We start from the raw sequence: 14871 nt of genomic DNA on the forward strand, positions 1-14871 counted from the left end.
GCACATCAACGACGCGTCCCGGCCCGGACAGATATCCCGCTCTCATCAAGGACCAAATTATTAGCAACATCGCCAGTTCTCATGCAAAACGCACTGGCCTCGCATGGACGCAAAAATCCTGTTTTTAAGTTTCAAATGTGCGTTTGCTATTAGGTGGGACGGCTTCAGCTTCCAGTCGTCTTACCACACCAACCGCTATGATGTTAGGAAAGCCATGGTGTCTCAATAGCATCCGACTACAATATTCCTCAAGGAACAGCAACATAGCCAAAAACTCTGATGGAGAGACGGCAAGGAGCCAGCGAACTCCAGAGAAAGACAAGATCAGAGTCACGCTCACCACACCCTTCTGGGTGTTGTTGGCCAGTGATGGCAGTGGCGAGCTCAGGATGCCTGCCGCATGATTATCTAGCCAAGTCTTCCGAAGTACCAGTCTTGGCTGTGTAAGTGTGGCCTCGTATGATGAGAGTTGCGCAAGACTTGACCAGGGTCTCGAGCAGCATGTCGATGATCTTGGCACTAAAAACATGATGGCTTCACGACGTTGGCGTGCCAGTTGACAGCACAGCCCGGTACAACTTGGCCACCATTCAAGTCAACCACAAACTTTCATATCCCCCAAGTACACCTTATGAGTTGACTGAATATCCGACTTGATCGATGTCTCCAGTACGCGAACCAGGCCATTCTAGATAGCCGCGCGCCCCGAGACGGTGGAGTATGCGCTTCTTTTGAGGCCAGACGTCTTCAAGCTCCAAGCCAACGATATTGCAGCTAGGTATCGAAGCGAACTATCCAGCTAGACAACGTCGGCTCGCCCGGAGGTACCAGAGGATAGACATGCAGTGACATGTCGACCACTGTCGCAGTGGGGAGCAAATGGGTGGGCTCTTCGTCCAGCCTCAGCATGCACGCGAGGGTCAGAACCAATCGAAATGGCGTCGTGAGCGCCTTTCTTGAGCCACCAAGTATCCCTGGATGGTAGGAGGTATCAAAGCTGCATTCAAACGCAGAGTGTCATCACTAAGCGGCTGCGACCTGGGCAGCCGGTTTCGACCCCAGACAGGGGAGACAGCATCAATCTTTGAGCAGGTGATTATAGCTTGTATGGTTAAGAGCAGAGGTGTATCAACTTGACCAGCGTTATTCAGGTACGTGAGAAAGAAGACAAACCTGTTCCTTGACATGCTGAAGAGCAACTAACAAGGTCGCCGTTACACAATCGGACAGACAAAGTAGACAAGATACATGATGGCCACGGTCACTATTCGTCGCACGTCCTGCTGCAATTACAAGTACCGAGTCGCTTATGCGGAATCATTACGCTCACGACTAATCCGTTTCCACCTCGTCGAGACATCAATACACCCACAATACCTGTACAGGCACTCTTCGGGGTGAAGAGTAACATCGGCGGGCACAGAGCACAAGTCAGGGCTCGCAAGCTGGATCATGATTTCCTACTAAACGGTGGAATTGGTCATCTTTCTCGGCATCCTCACTCTTTGGGATAGCATGAAAGAACGAAGTTCAGCTGTGGCGGCGGAATTCATGTCACCGATGGCTAGCATCCCGAAGGGCAGGCCAATCAGGCAGGATGGCCAACATTCAGAGCTTGGCTCCGCCATTATTGTCATCAAGATCCCTGCAGCCTGATCTTGATTCACTGGAAATACCAGGATTGTGACTGAGGGGCATCGCGAGCGAGATGGCAGACAGCCTGGTGACGAACGAACTCGATGGAACCTAACCCATGAAACCTGTCCGACTGGATTTTGGAGTCGAGGACGAAAGGCACATAAAACACCTTGAGAGCGAGTTCCCGACTTCCCTGCGTGCACGTCAAGGCAAAACCAACTTTCACAACATTCAAATACATCGGCGGACCACGAATGACGGACAGATCGGTGCCACCTCCGACTGTCTCTCTGCTCGGGCCCGCCTGACAGGACCGAGCGCGACCAGTCGTGATGGAGCTAGCGTTAGTTCAAGCAGATGAGAGCTGCGGTGTGCTAGGACTTACAGTAGCGACGCATTCTGATGGGTCTTGTCATACCTGACTTGCTTGACGAGACAATGCGGGCGCGTCAATTCTGTAAAGCTCTTGGGCTCTCGCATCTTTATCCCTACGGCACATGGCGAGCAATGTCAGCATCGGTAATATTCCATCCAAGCGTGGCTGCGGCCGGTGAGAGGATGCCCTGGCCCGGCGCGTCGATCCATGTGATGGCGAAGGGGGGAGCAGCAAGCTGCTGGATTGGGAAATGCATGACGCCGGTTACTCTGCTAGACCCGGCGGTTTGCGAAAGTGGCCCTCTCGGAGCTCCCCTCGAAGAAGCCTGATAACGCGCCGCGTCTTGACAAGAGCTCACGAGGTCGCGTTTAGCGTGCTATGTGCATGCATCTGGGGTTTAGAAGTGGGAGAGGACCGACACGCTGGACGAAGGAAGACGCGGCTCTCGTGGCATCAAGACTGACTGTAGTCTGACCTCATCTTTGACGGCTTCAACGCGGACTGGGCATCGACGTTTGCTGCTTGACACCAGTACCTTGTCAGTGTGGCGCGGTTGCTGAGAGGTGACTCGCTGAGCCAGCCAGAGCCCGTATCCGCCCTGATGGTATCGGTAGGTACTGGTATCAGTGCCTGAGCAAGTAGACGCTGCTGTCTCTATCACGATAGCCGGTCCTTCAACGCGGGCACTTGCTTCGATGCTCATGCAAGAGGCCAAAGCTGAACGGAACAGCATCTTCTGATTCAACAAAAGGATACGGATACGGGTCCAGACTTGCGGGTGCCAAAACCAACACCATGGACTTGAGCAATCTGAGCAAGCAGATCCAGCAGAACAAGGGTCTTGGGTGTGAGGATATGGAGGAATTGAGGGCCGAGACAAACGCCTCTCGCTCGCCAAGAGGACCCCAAGCAAACGATGCCACAGACGAGCCGGCCGCACGGGCCGATATGATTGGCCCCGTACTCGCAAGTCAGCCAAAGGGAAAGCCTCCAGCCGGTCAGGCGTCACAAGACGAGGAGCCGAGGGGAAGCTGGACAAGGGTGATGCATCAGTATGATGCAATGCGGGTCCGGATTTATGGAGCAGGCTGATCTATTGTCAGCGGGTCAAGAAGGACGACCGAGACTCTGTTGCTCGAAGACGGAGAGATTTAAGGAGGAGACGGAGGGAGACAGCCAAACAGAAGAGAGGAGATTATGTCCGACCGGTTCAGCGAACCAGGATACCGGCGAGGGGAAATGCAGCCACCTGATGGTGATGTTCCCTTTGAGATAAAGCCGAGGCGAACAAAGACTGGGGGTAACCGGCGCCGGCAAAGTTTCACGTGCGGGCCGGCCGAGAAAGCAACCTCATACGACGTTGGCCAACATGCAAGCGAGAGATCTACGTGACGGTTAAGGCAGGTACTCGAAGCACCACGTTGGGTCGAGTCTACAGAGATGAGTTGGGGATTGGATCGAGTGGACAGCAAAAGAGGAAGCGAACTATGGCCACAGATAAGGCCAATAGGCTTGCATGAGGTGAGATCCAAGCGACGACGATTAAAACGGCGACAAGAGGCCAAGTGAGATCGAAACGGCCCCAAGTGCTGGGTCCATGGTTGGTGGGATGGTGGCGGGCCAGACATGGAGTTCTGGGCAAAGGTGAGGGGGAGGGGAGGAAGAGGGTGGCGGGCCTGGCTGACCCTCCACCAGCACTGTTAAAGCCGCGGCGGGCTAAGTTAGTGGGCGTGAAGAACGGCGCGGAGTGCATCGGTGATCGATAGCCCCCGCCCTGAAGGGGACTGTGGCTTGTTGGTTCGCGGGCGTGGATGGGCGTGTCGGAGCGTCAAGCAACGCCTGTGAGTCGCTGGATTCGATCCAGGAGTGGATGATGAGCTGAACGTCACGAGGAGGCGCTGCGCGGGGCAGAAATGTCTCTGGCAGAAGGGAAACAGACCATGGTTCTCGCGTATCTCGCCTGCTAGTCACCTCGCCGGCGGAGTCTGTGAGCCTGGGGGTGAAGAATCGGGATCATAGTGCATGGCATGTGGCATGGGGATCCTGGATCTAGAGCATCTTTGGGGACACTCGCATGGCTGGCTGGCAGGTAGGGCACGCCAGGCAAGGCAAGGCAGGGCATGGCATGGCATGCAGAGTTGCAGCCTCTTGCTGCCGCACACTTCTCCAGGATTTGCAGAGAGCCGAAGAGCGGGAACTGTGCGTGGGCGGGGACCGACAGCGGGCGAGGGATCGTTGAGCTCGTGGTTGTGGATGGTGGGAAGACGAGAGTTGGTGTGGTCTGGGGTCTTGGGGGCGATCGCTCCCGCACCTCCCCTCCCACGGTCTGCGTGCGCCCCTCGTTGTGTTGGGTTGGGGAGGGAGATTGGCATTCCCCTTGGGGGTTGATCTCTGTCGGAACTCTGCTAATTACTGTGTAGGCTGTCAAGGTTGGGTCGTCAACAAGTCGAAGCAGGTTGCATCACAAGAGCTTGGTTGACAGGGACAAGGGGGGCTTGGTGGGTGACGGTGGAGCGGATCATGAGCCCTGTGCTTGCTTCAAGCAATGCTTCTGGGGTTTTTGATAACCAATTTGTCTGGTCTCTGGGAGGCCTGGAGCTGCTCTCCAAGCGCCGCATGGTGGCCGGAGTTTTTGGAGACGCATGGCGGTGGTTTGCAGTGGTTGACAAGTAGGTTGAATGGCTACTAACCACGAACTAGCGCCAGTTGCAGGCATCGCGCCGCCCTGGTGCGGATCCTAACGTCTCCCGGTCTTTCCAAAGTTTCATTGTTCAGTTGAACTTGTCTTTGAAGGTCCATATATCTTGGCAGATAAACGCCAACATGGCCACGCTGGAGTTCAACAACAAGTGGACAAAGAAAACCTATCAAAGACTTGAAAGCCCTATCCGTGGGTTCAGTGGATGTATCTGTTATCTCCGGCGGAGACTCACAACATGTTATGACAGATAGGTCGGTTGGTTCTCGTCCAGCCTCATCAGCCCACTAGGGACCTGCAACGGCTGAGCGACCACAGTACGATAACGGTTCGTCCGAATGACGTTTTTTCATTGCAAATGCGGGCTGGGAGAGACAACGGAAACATGGCCAAGGAAACCTACAGCCAAGCCTTCAAGATGGTTTCTCTAGGCGCTGAAGTGAAACTGGGGTTGGTATGCGCTCCGTGGATATGTGTCAGACAACAACCTGACAAAGGCACTCCAAAACATGAGACACGACATCACGGGAGAAGCTGAGACATGAGACAGTTCAATACGAGCAGCATCCGAAGGATGATGCCACTAGCCCGAAGCGGAAGAGAACTCGGTGAATGTTGGATGGGACACTGTCGCGTCGCTGAGTCCTTGACCGAGAGAAGGAGGCATGTAAGTGACAAATGCGCTTCACGGACGTGGGGAGCGCATGAAGGCATGCAGCAAGATTCTGACACAGGACCAAGGCCTCGCATAGAACAGGCCAACGGCACAGAATAACAGACAGTCCAACGACAGACAGCAGCATCGCATGAAGACGGTGATTCAGACGTTTCATGTCTTTGAAGAACAGCTAGCCATGTAATGGAGACTGTATGCAGTTAGCATGGTCGCGCACAGGGCAGAGAAAGCCATGTCCTGTACGCAGCACGGGCTGGAACTGGAGCTGCAACGACAGTGCAGGCGCTTGGTTGCTTGCCCACAGTCTTGCAGAGCGGAGGCACACGCACGCACACCCCCCATCACAAGGAACTGAGCACGGTGCGACAGTCAGACCCGGCAACACGGATCGGGGCGACAAGGCTCTCGTGCTGGAGTTGACGTTGACAGCCCGGCCAGGCCGTGTGTCTGTCTGCGTGCTTTGCAAAGAATGCGTTCTTTTTTTGCCGTTTTTCAACGGGAGGACGCATGCCATTAGAGCCGGGCTGCTTGATGGCTTGGGTCTGGGCCTGCCTATTCCTGGAAACCAGGTCTTTGGATGTGGAGCGAGGATAGAGATTGGTGCGCAGTATTATTCGCGATGGGAGATTACACCAGCCTGGGATGAGTCCTAAAAGACGCAGTTGTTGGTAATGTCGCTTGCTGGTTACCTGTCTATCCGGATATCTACTGATGGTTGAGAGCAGATACGTCTAGCAGTCAGAGACACTACGATGCCCGTTACGAGATGCTGACAATTGATGACATCTATTCATTGACTTTAGCCCACGCAGTTCGGGGGAGGCTTCAGCCGTTATCCCATTCCCTGGTTTGGGTTTGGGTTTCTGCTTTCTTTTTTGGCGCATGCTTTCAATAATGGGAACCTACCTTGCACGGTGACATCTCACTGGGCTTCCGGGCTCTGGCCTGATCTGCTCTATTGGAGGATCATGATTGACGCGGGTGCTGATGCTGCTGATGCTGATGCAGCATTCTTGCTCTTCTTTTTTGGGCAACTCTACGGATACTTTCCTTTTCCCTCTTCAACAACATCCGTCTCACCGTCCGTCTTGGAAAGGCATCCTCCTTGTTTCCCGCCCGAGCCGCCCACACTCCTCCTCCTCTGGGCTCCTCCATCTATTCAATGCTGTAGACAACATCATCGCCATCTTCAACCACCGTCGGATATCCACCTCGCCTCGGCCGGCCTTCTCCTCTTTGACTGTCTGTCTCACCCCTGATATACACACGCCTCTCCTCACCCAGAGACCAACCAGGGTATTCTCTCCCCTGCTCAATCAACTCACCCTTGCTCCTGTCTTTGCCTGGCTTCCATCTCCACCACGTCCCCTCCTCCCCCGGCTTGCGCCATCTCAACCAACCATCCTTCGTCATCCGTCTCCCTCCATCCGCGCCGCTTTTCAAACGGTAAACCCTTCCCCCCTCCACTCCATCCTTCTCTGCTATCCCAGTAGCCTCTTCGTCCCACTCCTCCCTCCTCCATCTACCGAGGACGGATACCATCTACACACAAGCATCTATCAAGGAGTCAACCGACGACACGGTGAGCATCATCAACAACAACAACAACAACATCGGCATTACCCATCACCAACAGCTTCTATACCCTCTGCTCTATCCGGTACATCTTCCATTGAGCAGCACCACCATCTTCAGCAACAGAAGTTACCCATCATCGGCAGCGCATCATCATCCTTCTCTGGTTGCCATTGTCTCTCGGACTCGAGGGACACAGCCCGCGCGCGCAACACGCGCAAACCTGTGCAGCATCAAGGAAGCGTACCAAGTCTCGGTTCCTTTTTTTCATGAAACCCATTCCTTTCCATCAAAGATCCTTTCTGTTGCGCTCAGCCCTGCGCAACTCACATCTTATCTGGCGGTTCTCTCAATCACGTACTGATTGCGACTGGCGCGCCGTGCTTGTCTGCGCAATCGCATCGCATCGCATTCATCATCAACCTTGAACCAGAGGTCCCAGCTGCTGCGCTACGGTTGATACAAAGGCACTAGCCAAGCTCCGCTTCAGAAAGCTCGTTTCTCTTCTCCACATTCACGCGCGCCTCCTCGGTCGCATTATCTCATACGACGCTATCACTCGCGCGCACTCGCGTCGGGACCCTCAATCAGAGTCACTCACCGTCGCTGACGCCCCCGCTGCGCCGCCGCCGCCGCCTCCTCCACCTCCGCCTTCACCAGGCTTTTCTGGCTTGGTGCTGCTACGTCCCCTCAGATCCCGGTCGTCACTTCTGGGTCCTGGTCCTTGCCTTGTCTGCTCGGACCAATCTCTGCACACCTGCCTGGCCGGGTGATTGGATCCTTCCAGGGCCTTGCTCCTGCCCCCCGGAGGAGTGGTTTTTGCCTAGCTTCCTTCCCGGGTCTCAAAGTCGCCACTGCACCTCACTGCAAGCAAGTGCGACTGACTGCAACTGCAACTGTCTTGCCTGGTAGCTCGCTACTTTAGCTCGCGCACCCACTACTACTGCACCTTCCCTCCCACCCCATTCATAGGTTCAGCGCGATCCCATCCCGTCCCCTCCACCTGCCACCATCCATCATCATCATCCATCCCACCACAACCACCACCACCTCCATCGCCATTTTCTCCGCCTTCCGCCATCACACACACACACGCACGCACGCACGCACGCATACACCCGCTCCATCGCATCGTCTAACCATCCACCTTTTGATCAACGAGCGCACGCATTTTTCGAGGTTTTTTGCAAGGCACGCACGCGCATTCTATCATCGCTTTGTTACGCGACCACCGTTTGGTCTGTTTCGCATCCGCTGCGGCCCTTGTCCTTTCCATTTGAACCGCGAGCCTCGTTGACGTCGTTGCCGCCGCTGTCGCACAACGCGCTCCGCGTCCGCATCCCGTTCCATCACCACACAAAGGTAATTCAGCATCCCGTTCCGCTCCTCGTTCCCTCTCTGTGCCCCGTCCCTCCCTTCCAGCCTTGCATCCTGTGTCTGTCTTGTCATCTGGCCTCGTCTTCGCCTTTTTCTTTGCACGCCCGTCTGGACTGGAGCGCGCCGCCGCAACCGCGCCCGTTTCCCGGATTCCTATCTTGTCTGGCTTTGGATCGCTAGCCCATGCCTGCCTCTGGGAGTTTGCGCCCCAGCCTGCGCATCCGCCTGCGCCTGAGCCTCCCCTCCACGATTCCGAGCCTTGGCCTGGCCGGCCGAGTCTCATCACAAGACGAGGCCAGTCAGGCAGGCTTCCCACCTCAAGGCCCGGCTTATAACCTGCGATTCGCCATTCGCAACCAACGACGCGCCTCCTCCAGGCGGCCAACCACGTGCGACTGACGTTGCCCTCCTCTGCATCTCCTCCAACCCTTCAGCTTGTCAGTCCAAACATCTCACGACACGTTGCCATCGCCATCACCGTGGTCGCTATCCTCGTCGCTCCCTGTTGGCCTAGCCGCTCGGTCATGTACTCCGCCCAGCAAAGCGGCGCTGATAACGCGACGATCAATCCCGCCGCTCTCAACTCGCCTGGTACGTCTAATAGTTATTTGCTTGGTACTAATTGTCGCCTCACACCACCCTGCGGTCTGCCTTTCCCCTCTTGTTCATGTCCTGCCCGCGCGCAAGTTCAGCATCACTGTCCTGCGCTTCACATCATGTTGAAAAGCCGAAACACCCCACCTTCTCCTGCCTACTCTTTTCATAGCTACAGTTGCGACATAGGCCGAGTGCGCGCGCGCTCAGCGCCGCCTCTCTCTTGCGCTTTGCTCTCATCACTTCATCATGCTGATCCTTCGCCTTGATTGCAGGTATCTCTCACCCGCCACTGCGCAACCTTAAGCGCAGCCACTCCCCGGACCTCTACGACACGCCGCAACCCGGCAATGACGGTATGTCGGGTCGGATGAAGCGAAAGGAGCAGCTTGGCGCTGCACTGCTCTTGCCGCGCCCGGCCTCCTGCTGCAATCCGTTCGCGATACTTGCTTCCGCTGTGATTCCGGACTCTACGCCGTGCTACTTGCTACATACATCACAGCCTCATATGTCATGTTCAAGATGGTGGTTGGAAACATGCTGACTGATCTCACCTTTGCAGGTGATTCTAGGCCGCTTCGGAAACGAGGAAGACCGATGAAGGCGAGAACATCAGGGAGCATTTCCGAGGCTCCCGGACAGGCTCCGGCCTCGCTCCCCCAGGCGATTCCCCCGCCGCAGACACCTCAGTCTCAGAACACAGCATTGCCGCAAGCCAGTCCCGCGTACACGCCCGCTCCGACGCAGATGCCCCCCAAGACCACCCCGACGAAGTCGACGCTCAAGGCGCTACCGACCGTTCGAGATCATACGACCGACCAGCTCAATGCGACCGGCGATGAATACCTCCCGCGCGAGATTGACGAATTTGGAGAGAAGAAGGTGCAGCCCAATGGCACACTAAACGGAAATCGGGAGTACAAGTGCCGGACCTTCTTGGTCCCTAACAGAGGGGATAAGTTATTCATGCTTGCCACCGAGTGCGCAAGGGTGTTGGGCTACCGAGACTCGTACCTTTTGTTCAACAAGAACAGGTCCCTCTTCAAGATGATTGCAACCCAGGCCGAAAAGGATGATCTGGTCCAACAGGAGATTCTTCCGTTCTCGTATCGCTCGAGACAAATCGCCATTGTCACTGCCAGGTCCATGTTCCGACAGTTTGGAAGCCGTGTTATTCGCGACGGTCGAAGAGTTCGGGATGACTATTGGGAAACCAAGGCCCGGAAACAAGGCTTCACCGAGGCTGATCTTGCTGGAGAGAAGCGCCCCGGCGCAACCAAGGCCAGAGAGGCGGCTGAGGCCCAGAACAACGTCCTGCTGGCTGGCCCGCACCCAGAGATCGTGTACAGCAATAACCCTGGACCCTTCCCCGGCCCCCCGCAGCCGCACCTCGTCCAACCAGGTATGATCGGACCACCACCCGGGACCACCACCAGAATGCCTGGATTGACACTAGGATCAGAACTGAGCGATTCCCGGCCACGCGATTACTCGGGAATCCTCAAAGGCGGACCTCGCCAGGAGATCACCGGCCCTGCTTACCAAGACCAGACCCGTCCCTCGCCTCTTGGAGAGCTCAACGCCCAGGCTCACCATGCCGCCGACTTCAGCCGGTCAGTTAACCAGCAGCGGGAGATGCGCAACGAATACCTCACAGGGATGTGGCGACGATCTCACGAGCAACCGTCTTCGAACCTGACCCAGCAGCCCGTGGCACCGGCCGACACGTCGGTTGCTACCAGCAGGCCGTCGCATTCACCACATACCACGGCGACGGCCATCTCCCAGCAGCCTGGAATGGTTTCTACGCAGAGTCCGCAGATGATGATGACGACAGCGCCTTATTCTCAGTCTATCAGCGCCCAGAGCAACCTAACTCAGGCGCCCATGAGAGGTATGGCCCACTCTCCAACGCAGTCGAGCACAAGGCCAACACCTACTCTCCCAGGTTCGACCAGCTCCCTGTCGCAGGGAACGCCCAGCTACAACTACCAGTCGGGCCAGAGCATGTGGCCGCAGGCTCAGACGCAGCAACACACGTATGGTAGTTACACGGCGCAGTCGCAAGCGCCCCATCCATCGCAGTCGCCTGCGTCACATCTGCGCCAGTCGAGCTCGGGACAGATGCAGACCAACATGCAGTTCCCCGGCATGGCAAGCATGCAGTACGGTGCGGGTCAGAGCATGTACCCGACAGATCAGACGCCTCGGCAATACATGCCCCAGGGTGGAGCCGGAGGGCCGGCGGTCACTCAAGGCTGGTCTGGTCAGCATTCGCCGGCGCAGCAGCAGTGGTGGACTCCTGGGCAGCAGCCACAATAAGGGCTGTGACGACATGTGCTGACGCGACATGACGGAATGATTTGACATACGATGACCTACCTACTCCTGGTTTCACTGGGAGATTCGACTTAATTGGTGCGGTGCTGTATTGTGTCGGATTCTTATTTTTGGATATATGTTTTATGGAGAGACTTCTATCCTCTCTTCGGTCTGAACTCCTTCAGTATTCCTGGACAACCACGCATACACCACGGTGGGGAGGCTATGTGCTTTTGTGGGCTGATTTGGCTCGATGAATTGCAAGTAGCGATTGGGCTGGGTGGGATAGAGGAGTCGGAGGAATCAGGAACCGAACACGGGCATTCCTATCTTGTTGTTCTTGGGCGGTTTGGTTGGATGCAGAAGGGCTGGGGTACATGCATGGCTCGTAACACATTTTGTCCTTCCCGTTGATGGGGTCTTGGATACTCATGGGTTTCATTTTTGAACTTGTTTGGAGGCATTTTCGGGTTTTCCCTGTTTGGAAAGTCAGTTTGTTTTGTTTGGCTTGCGTCTTGTCTTGTCTTTTTGGACGAGGGAGGTTCTATCGGCGGTTCGCTTGTGCGTCCCTAGGAGCCGTTTGCTGCGTTGGCAAGGCAGACTTTTATCGGGCTTTCATTTTGATACCACGTCACCTCTTCGATTCGTTCTTCCCAGCACCATTTTTATCTATTCCTTCTTCTTCTTCTGCAGACACGCATTGTTTCTTGTTGTTGAGCGGGCACGACGTGCAGCCACCTGGGCAGACCATGGAATGAATGTCGCATCTGGGAGGATTCAGGGCTTGAGGCAGGTTTTCGGCCTGGGTTGGATGCGAGACGTGGTGACCATGGTGTTGTTGCTGCGCGTCTGTCTTGGCTTGTTTGCCGAGTTTTGATGCTGTTGATCAAGTTCTCTTCTTCTCGCTTGGGGAGGTTTCTACTCGTGTAACTTTTGCTGCCTGGACGGGAGCATATATCTTTGTCACCCCGGTTAGTACATCGCGAGTGCGGTCGGCATTGAGCGGGTCGTTGGATCTGGCAATGAGAATTGATTTATTTTGATCTTGTGCAACTTGTTCAGCTTTTGACTCGACGAATGATGGTGAGGCTACGTTTCATGGGGGATAAGGGAAGTGGACATTATCTTTATCAACCCAACTCACCTCCATCTCAGCTATATATTCCCTCATGCCGTATAACAAGGACTTTCTTGACCTGGTCTCCCCCGATTCCCTTGCCCACCCTGCCGCCTGCTGACCTGACAGAATGTCTCAAAACGACCCAGCGAATCGGGCTGTCCGGGATACCTACAGGAGGAGAGGCTCGCACGAGGTGGACAGGCGTGGTAGCACCCGTCGGGATGTTTGTCTCGGGGACAAGTACCTACGCCCTACGAGGCTGGCGTGTCTGTGAGAGGGCAGGGTTTCGAGATGTGATGCGTGAGGTGGGTTGCACGGCATCGGGAATGCTAACAATAGGTTCACCTAGGGTTGACAAGTTGTGATATGCTTCTGAGACTTGGGGAGACGGTATGTTGCAAGATGAGGAGGCTAGACAGGTAGCCAAAGATTAGAGTAATAGTACCGCTACCGAGAGAGTGGCTTATCCAATAGGCCACACTAATCACTATCATCTCCATCCAAAGCTTCGTCCTTTTCTTCCTTTCCTTCTTTGATCTCAAGAGCATCCTGGGTCTCGTCGCCACTAGCTTCGCCCTCGTCCTCTTCCTCTTCTTCTTCCTCCCCAACCTCATCTTCATCATCATCCTCAGGCACAGGCTCGTCCTCCTCCGTCTCGGCATCGTCCTCAACTTCGGCAGCCGCCCCGGCGCTGGCGGGGTCGACACGGGCACGCTTGGTGCGAGGACCCGACGCCTCAGAAGCGAGGGTCGTGTCGGGATCCACGTCAGTCTCGACGTGGGAAGTGTCGGGCATATCCGTGTCAGGTCCGTCAGTCTTCTTGGCGCGGACCTTTTGGCGGTAAGATGTGCGCTTCTCAGTCTGGATGGCATTGAACTCTGTCACAATGTGTCAGCGTATCCTTGGGGAGATCAAGGTTAGAGAAAGGGCGTACTAGCAAATTCGGCTTCCAGGGGGGCGCGGAGGAAGGAGAACTCGGTGTCCTCTAGGGCCTTGAAGACGTCTGCGGGAGCGATGGTCTTTTTGCCAGCGCTGATGGTGTTTTCGTTGGCACTGCAACAAGATGTCAGTTGCCGAGTACAGACCTCGTTAGAGAGGATGGACGTACTGGGAGGCCAGATAGTTGATGAATACTGTGGTGCTCTGACTCAAGGCCAGGATGGCATTGGCCTGAATCTGCGTGTTGGGCGGAAGAACGCCCTTGGCCAAGCGGGTTATTATCGATTTGGGAAGTGTCAGGTCCTGTCACAGAGTTAGCTGGAGCTCGAGTCATCACCACCCTTCCACTTCATCATCCCCTAGCTTGGCATGTCTTACCTCGATAGTCACGGCATCCTTATGGTCTTTGTCCTTATCTTTGTCCTTGTCCTTCTTATCCGCCGCCGCCGCTGTGGGGGAGGTGGTGTCGACCGCCTCGGCAGCCGCAGGAGCTGGCGTCGAGGCGGGAGCAGGAGTGGCAGCAGCCGCTGGCGTAGGGGCCGGGCTGGGCTCTGTGGGTGTTGCGTCGTCCATGGGGACGAAGCGGGCGGTGGATGTGTCGCTCTTGCGCGGGTTGGACTTGCGCGGCGGCATTGGGAGTGAGGGCTGAGCAGTGGTGGTGGTGGTGGTGGTGGTGGTGAAGGTTTGGCGAGAAAGAGGCCGGGTGAGATGTGGCGAGAGCAGAAGAGCAGCACTTCAACAAGGCAACTATCGTGCAAAAGGATACCGCCCGGGCACAGCGACCACTTGGCCTTTGCTGTGATCTCGTCTCTCTCCTTTCCGTTGAGATCCTAGCGCGACGGGGGAGATCACCAGGAGCCGTATCTCATTCCTCGATATGAATGCGTTCCTTTAAGGGGATTCAGAGTGTGTATAGTTCCTCCAAGGGATACGAGAGTGTGATGGCAATGATTCGTCGTTGAGTGAATGAAGCCTTGACAAGCGACGTTTGGTGTTGGTGTCTGTGTCATGTCAAAGTTGAAGAAGCGCGCGTCTGTGGGTGGCGACGCGATGCCCCGCTGTGAGTGGTCGAGCACGCGTTAAGTGGTTGTCCGGCTGCGGCAGGTACGACTGGCAACGGCTCTTGCGATTGTAATGTCATGGTCAAAATAAAATTTGCAAAGAAGCTTTGAGAGTTTAGCCCAGTTTTACTGCTACAATAAGGGTATACTTTGCTATTCGTTACCTTAGAATGCACGAATCAATTGGCTGCCTCCAGTTCTTGCTGCACCTGCACGTGCCGCTACAGGAAGAGATAAAATGGAGGCGAGCAACTACTATGCCTGACCAATAGCTTCAACACCCAGCAATCACTTCAATTCACACAAAGAAACATGATGGGTTCAATCTGTTCATCAATTGAGTCGAGTATATATGTATATATATATCTTGCTAGCCGTCTGGCCGCTGGTACCCTTTCCGTCATGGACATGTATATCTGTCTTGTTCCTGATCATACAGGATACTTCTCATAATGCCAGGCGCTAGCCCTCCAGCATGAGCTGTTGCTTCATGTG

General features: G+C 55.4%; 2 protein-coding genes across 2 annotated transcripts; one reads left to right on the forward strand and one right to left on the reverse strand.

Annotated features, from left to right (window-relative positions):
* Positions 1-8864: 8864 nt before the first annotated feature.
* NCS57_00065400 (uncharacterized protein) lies at positions 8865-11256 on the forward strand (the record flags this gene model as incomplete). The annotated part of the gene is made up of 3 exons (XM_053050737.1): positions 8865-8931; positions 9210-9290; positions 9497-11256. The coding sequence occupies 3 exons, from the start codon at positions 8865-8867 to the stop codon at positions 11254-11256; spliced, it is 1908 nt and encodes a 635-aa protein (XP_052919252.1).
* Positions 11257-12856: 1600 nt separating this feature from the next.
* NCS57_00065500 (CBFD-NFYB-HMF domain-containing protein) lies at positions 12857-13948 on the reverse strand (the record flags this gene model as incomplete). The annotated part of the gene is made up of 4 exons (XM_053050738.1): positions 12857-13254; positions 13311-13429; positions 13485-13618; positions 13694-13948. 4 exons carry the CDS (start codon positions 13946-13948, stop codon positions 12857-12859), a joined length of 906 nt encoding a protein of 301 aa, XP_052919253.1.
* Positions 13949-14871: the final 923 nt, after the last annotated feature.

This window comes from Fusarium keratoplasticum, chromosome 1 (genome assembly GCF_025433545.1).
Source record: "Fusarium keratoplasticum isolate Fu6.1 chromosome 1, whole genome shotgun sequence".
In the NCBI taxonomy this organism is placed as follows: Eukaryota; Fungi; Ascomycota; class Sordariomycetes; order Hypocreales; family Nectriaceae; genus Fusarium; species Fusarium keratoplasticum.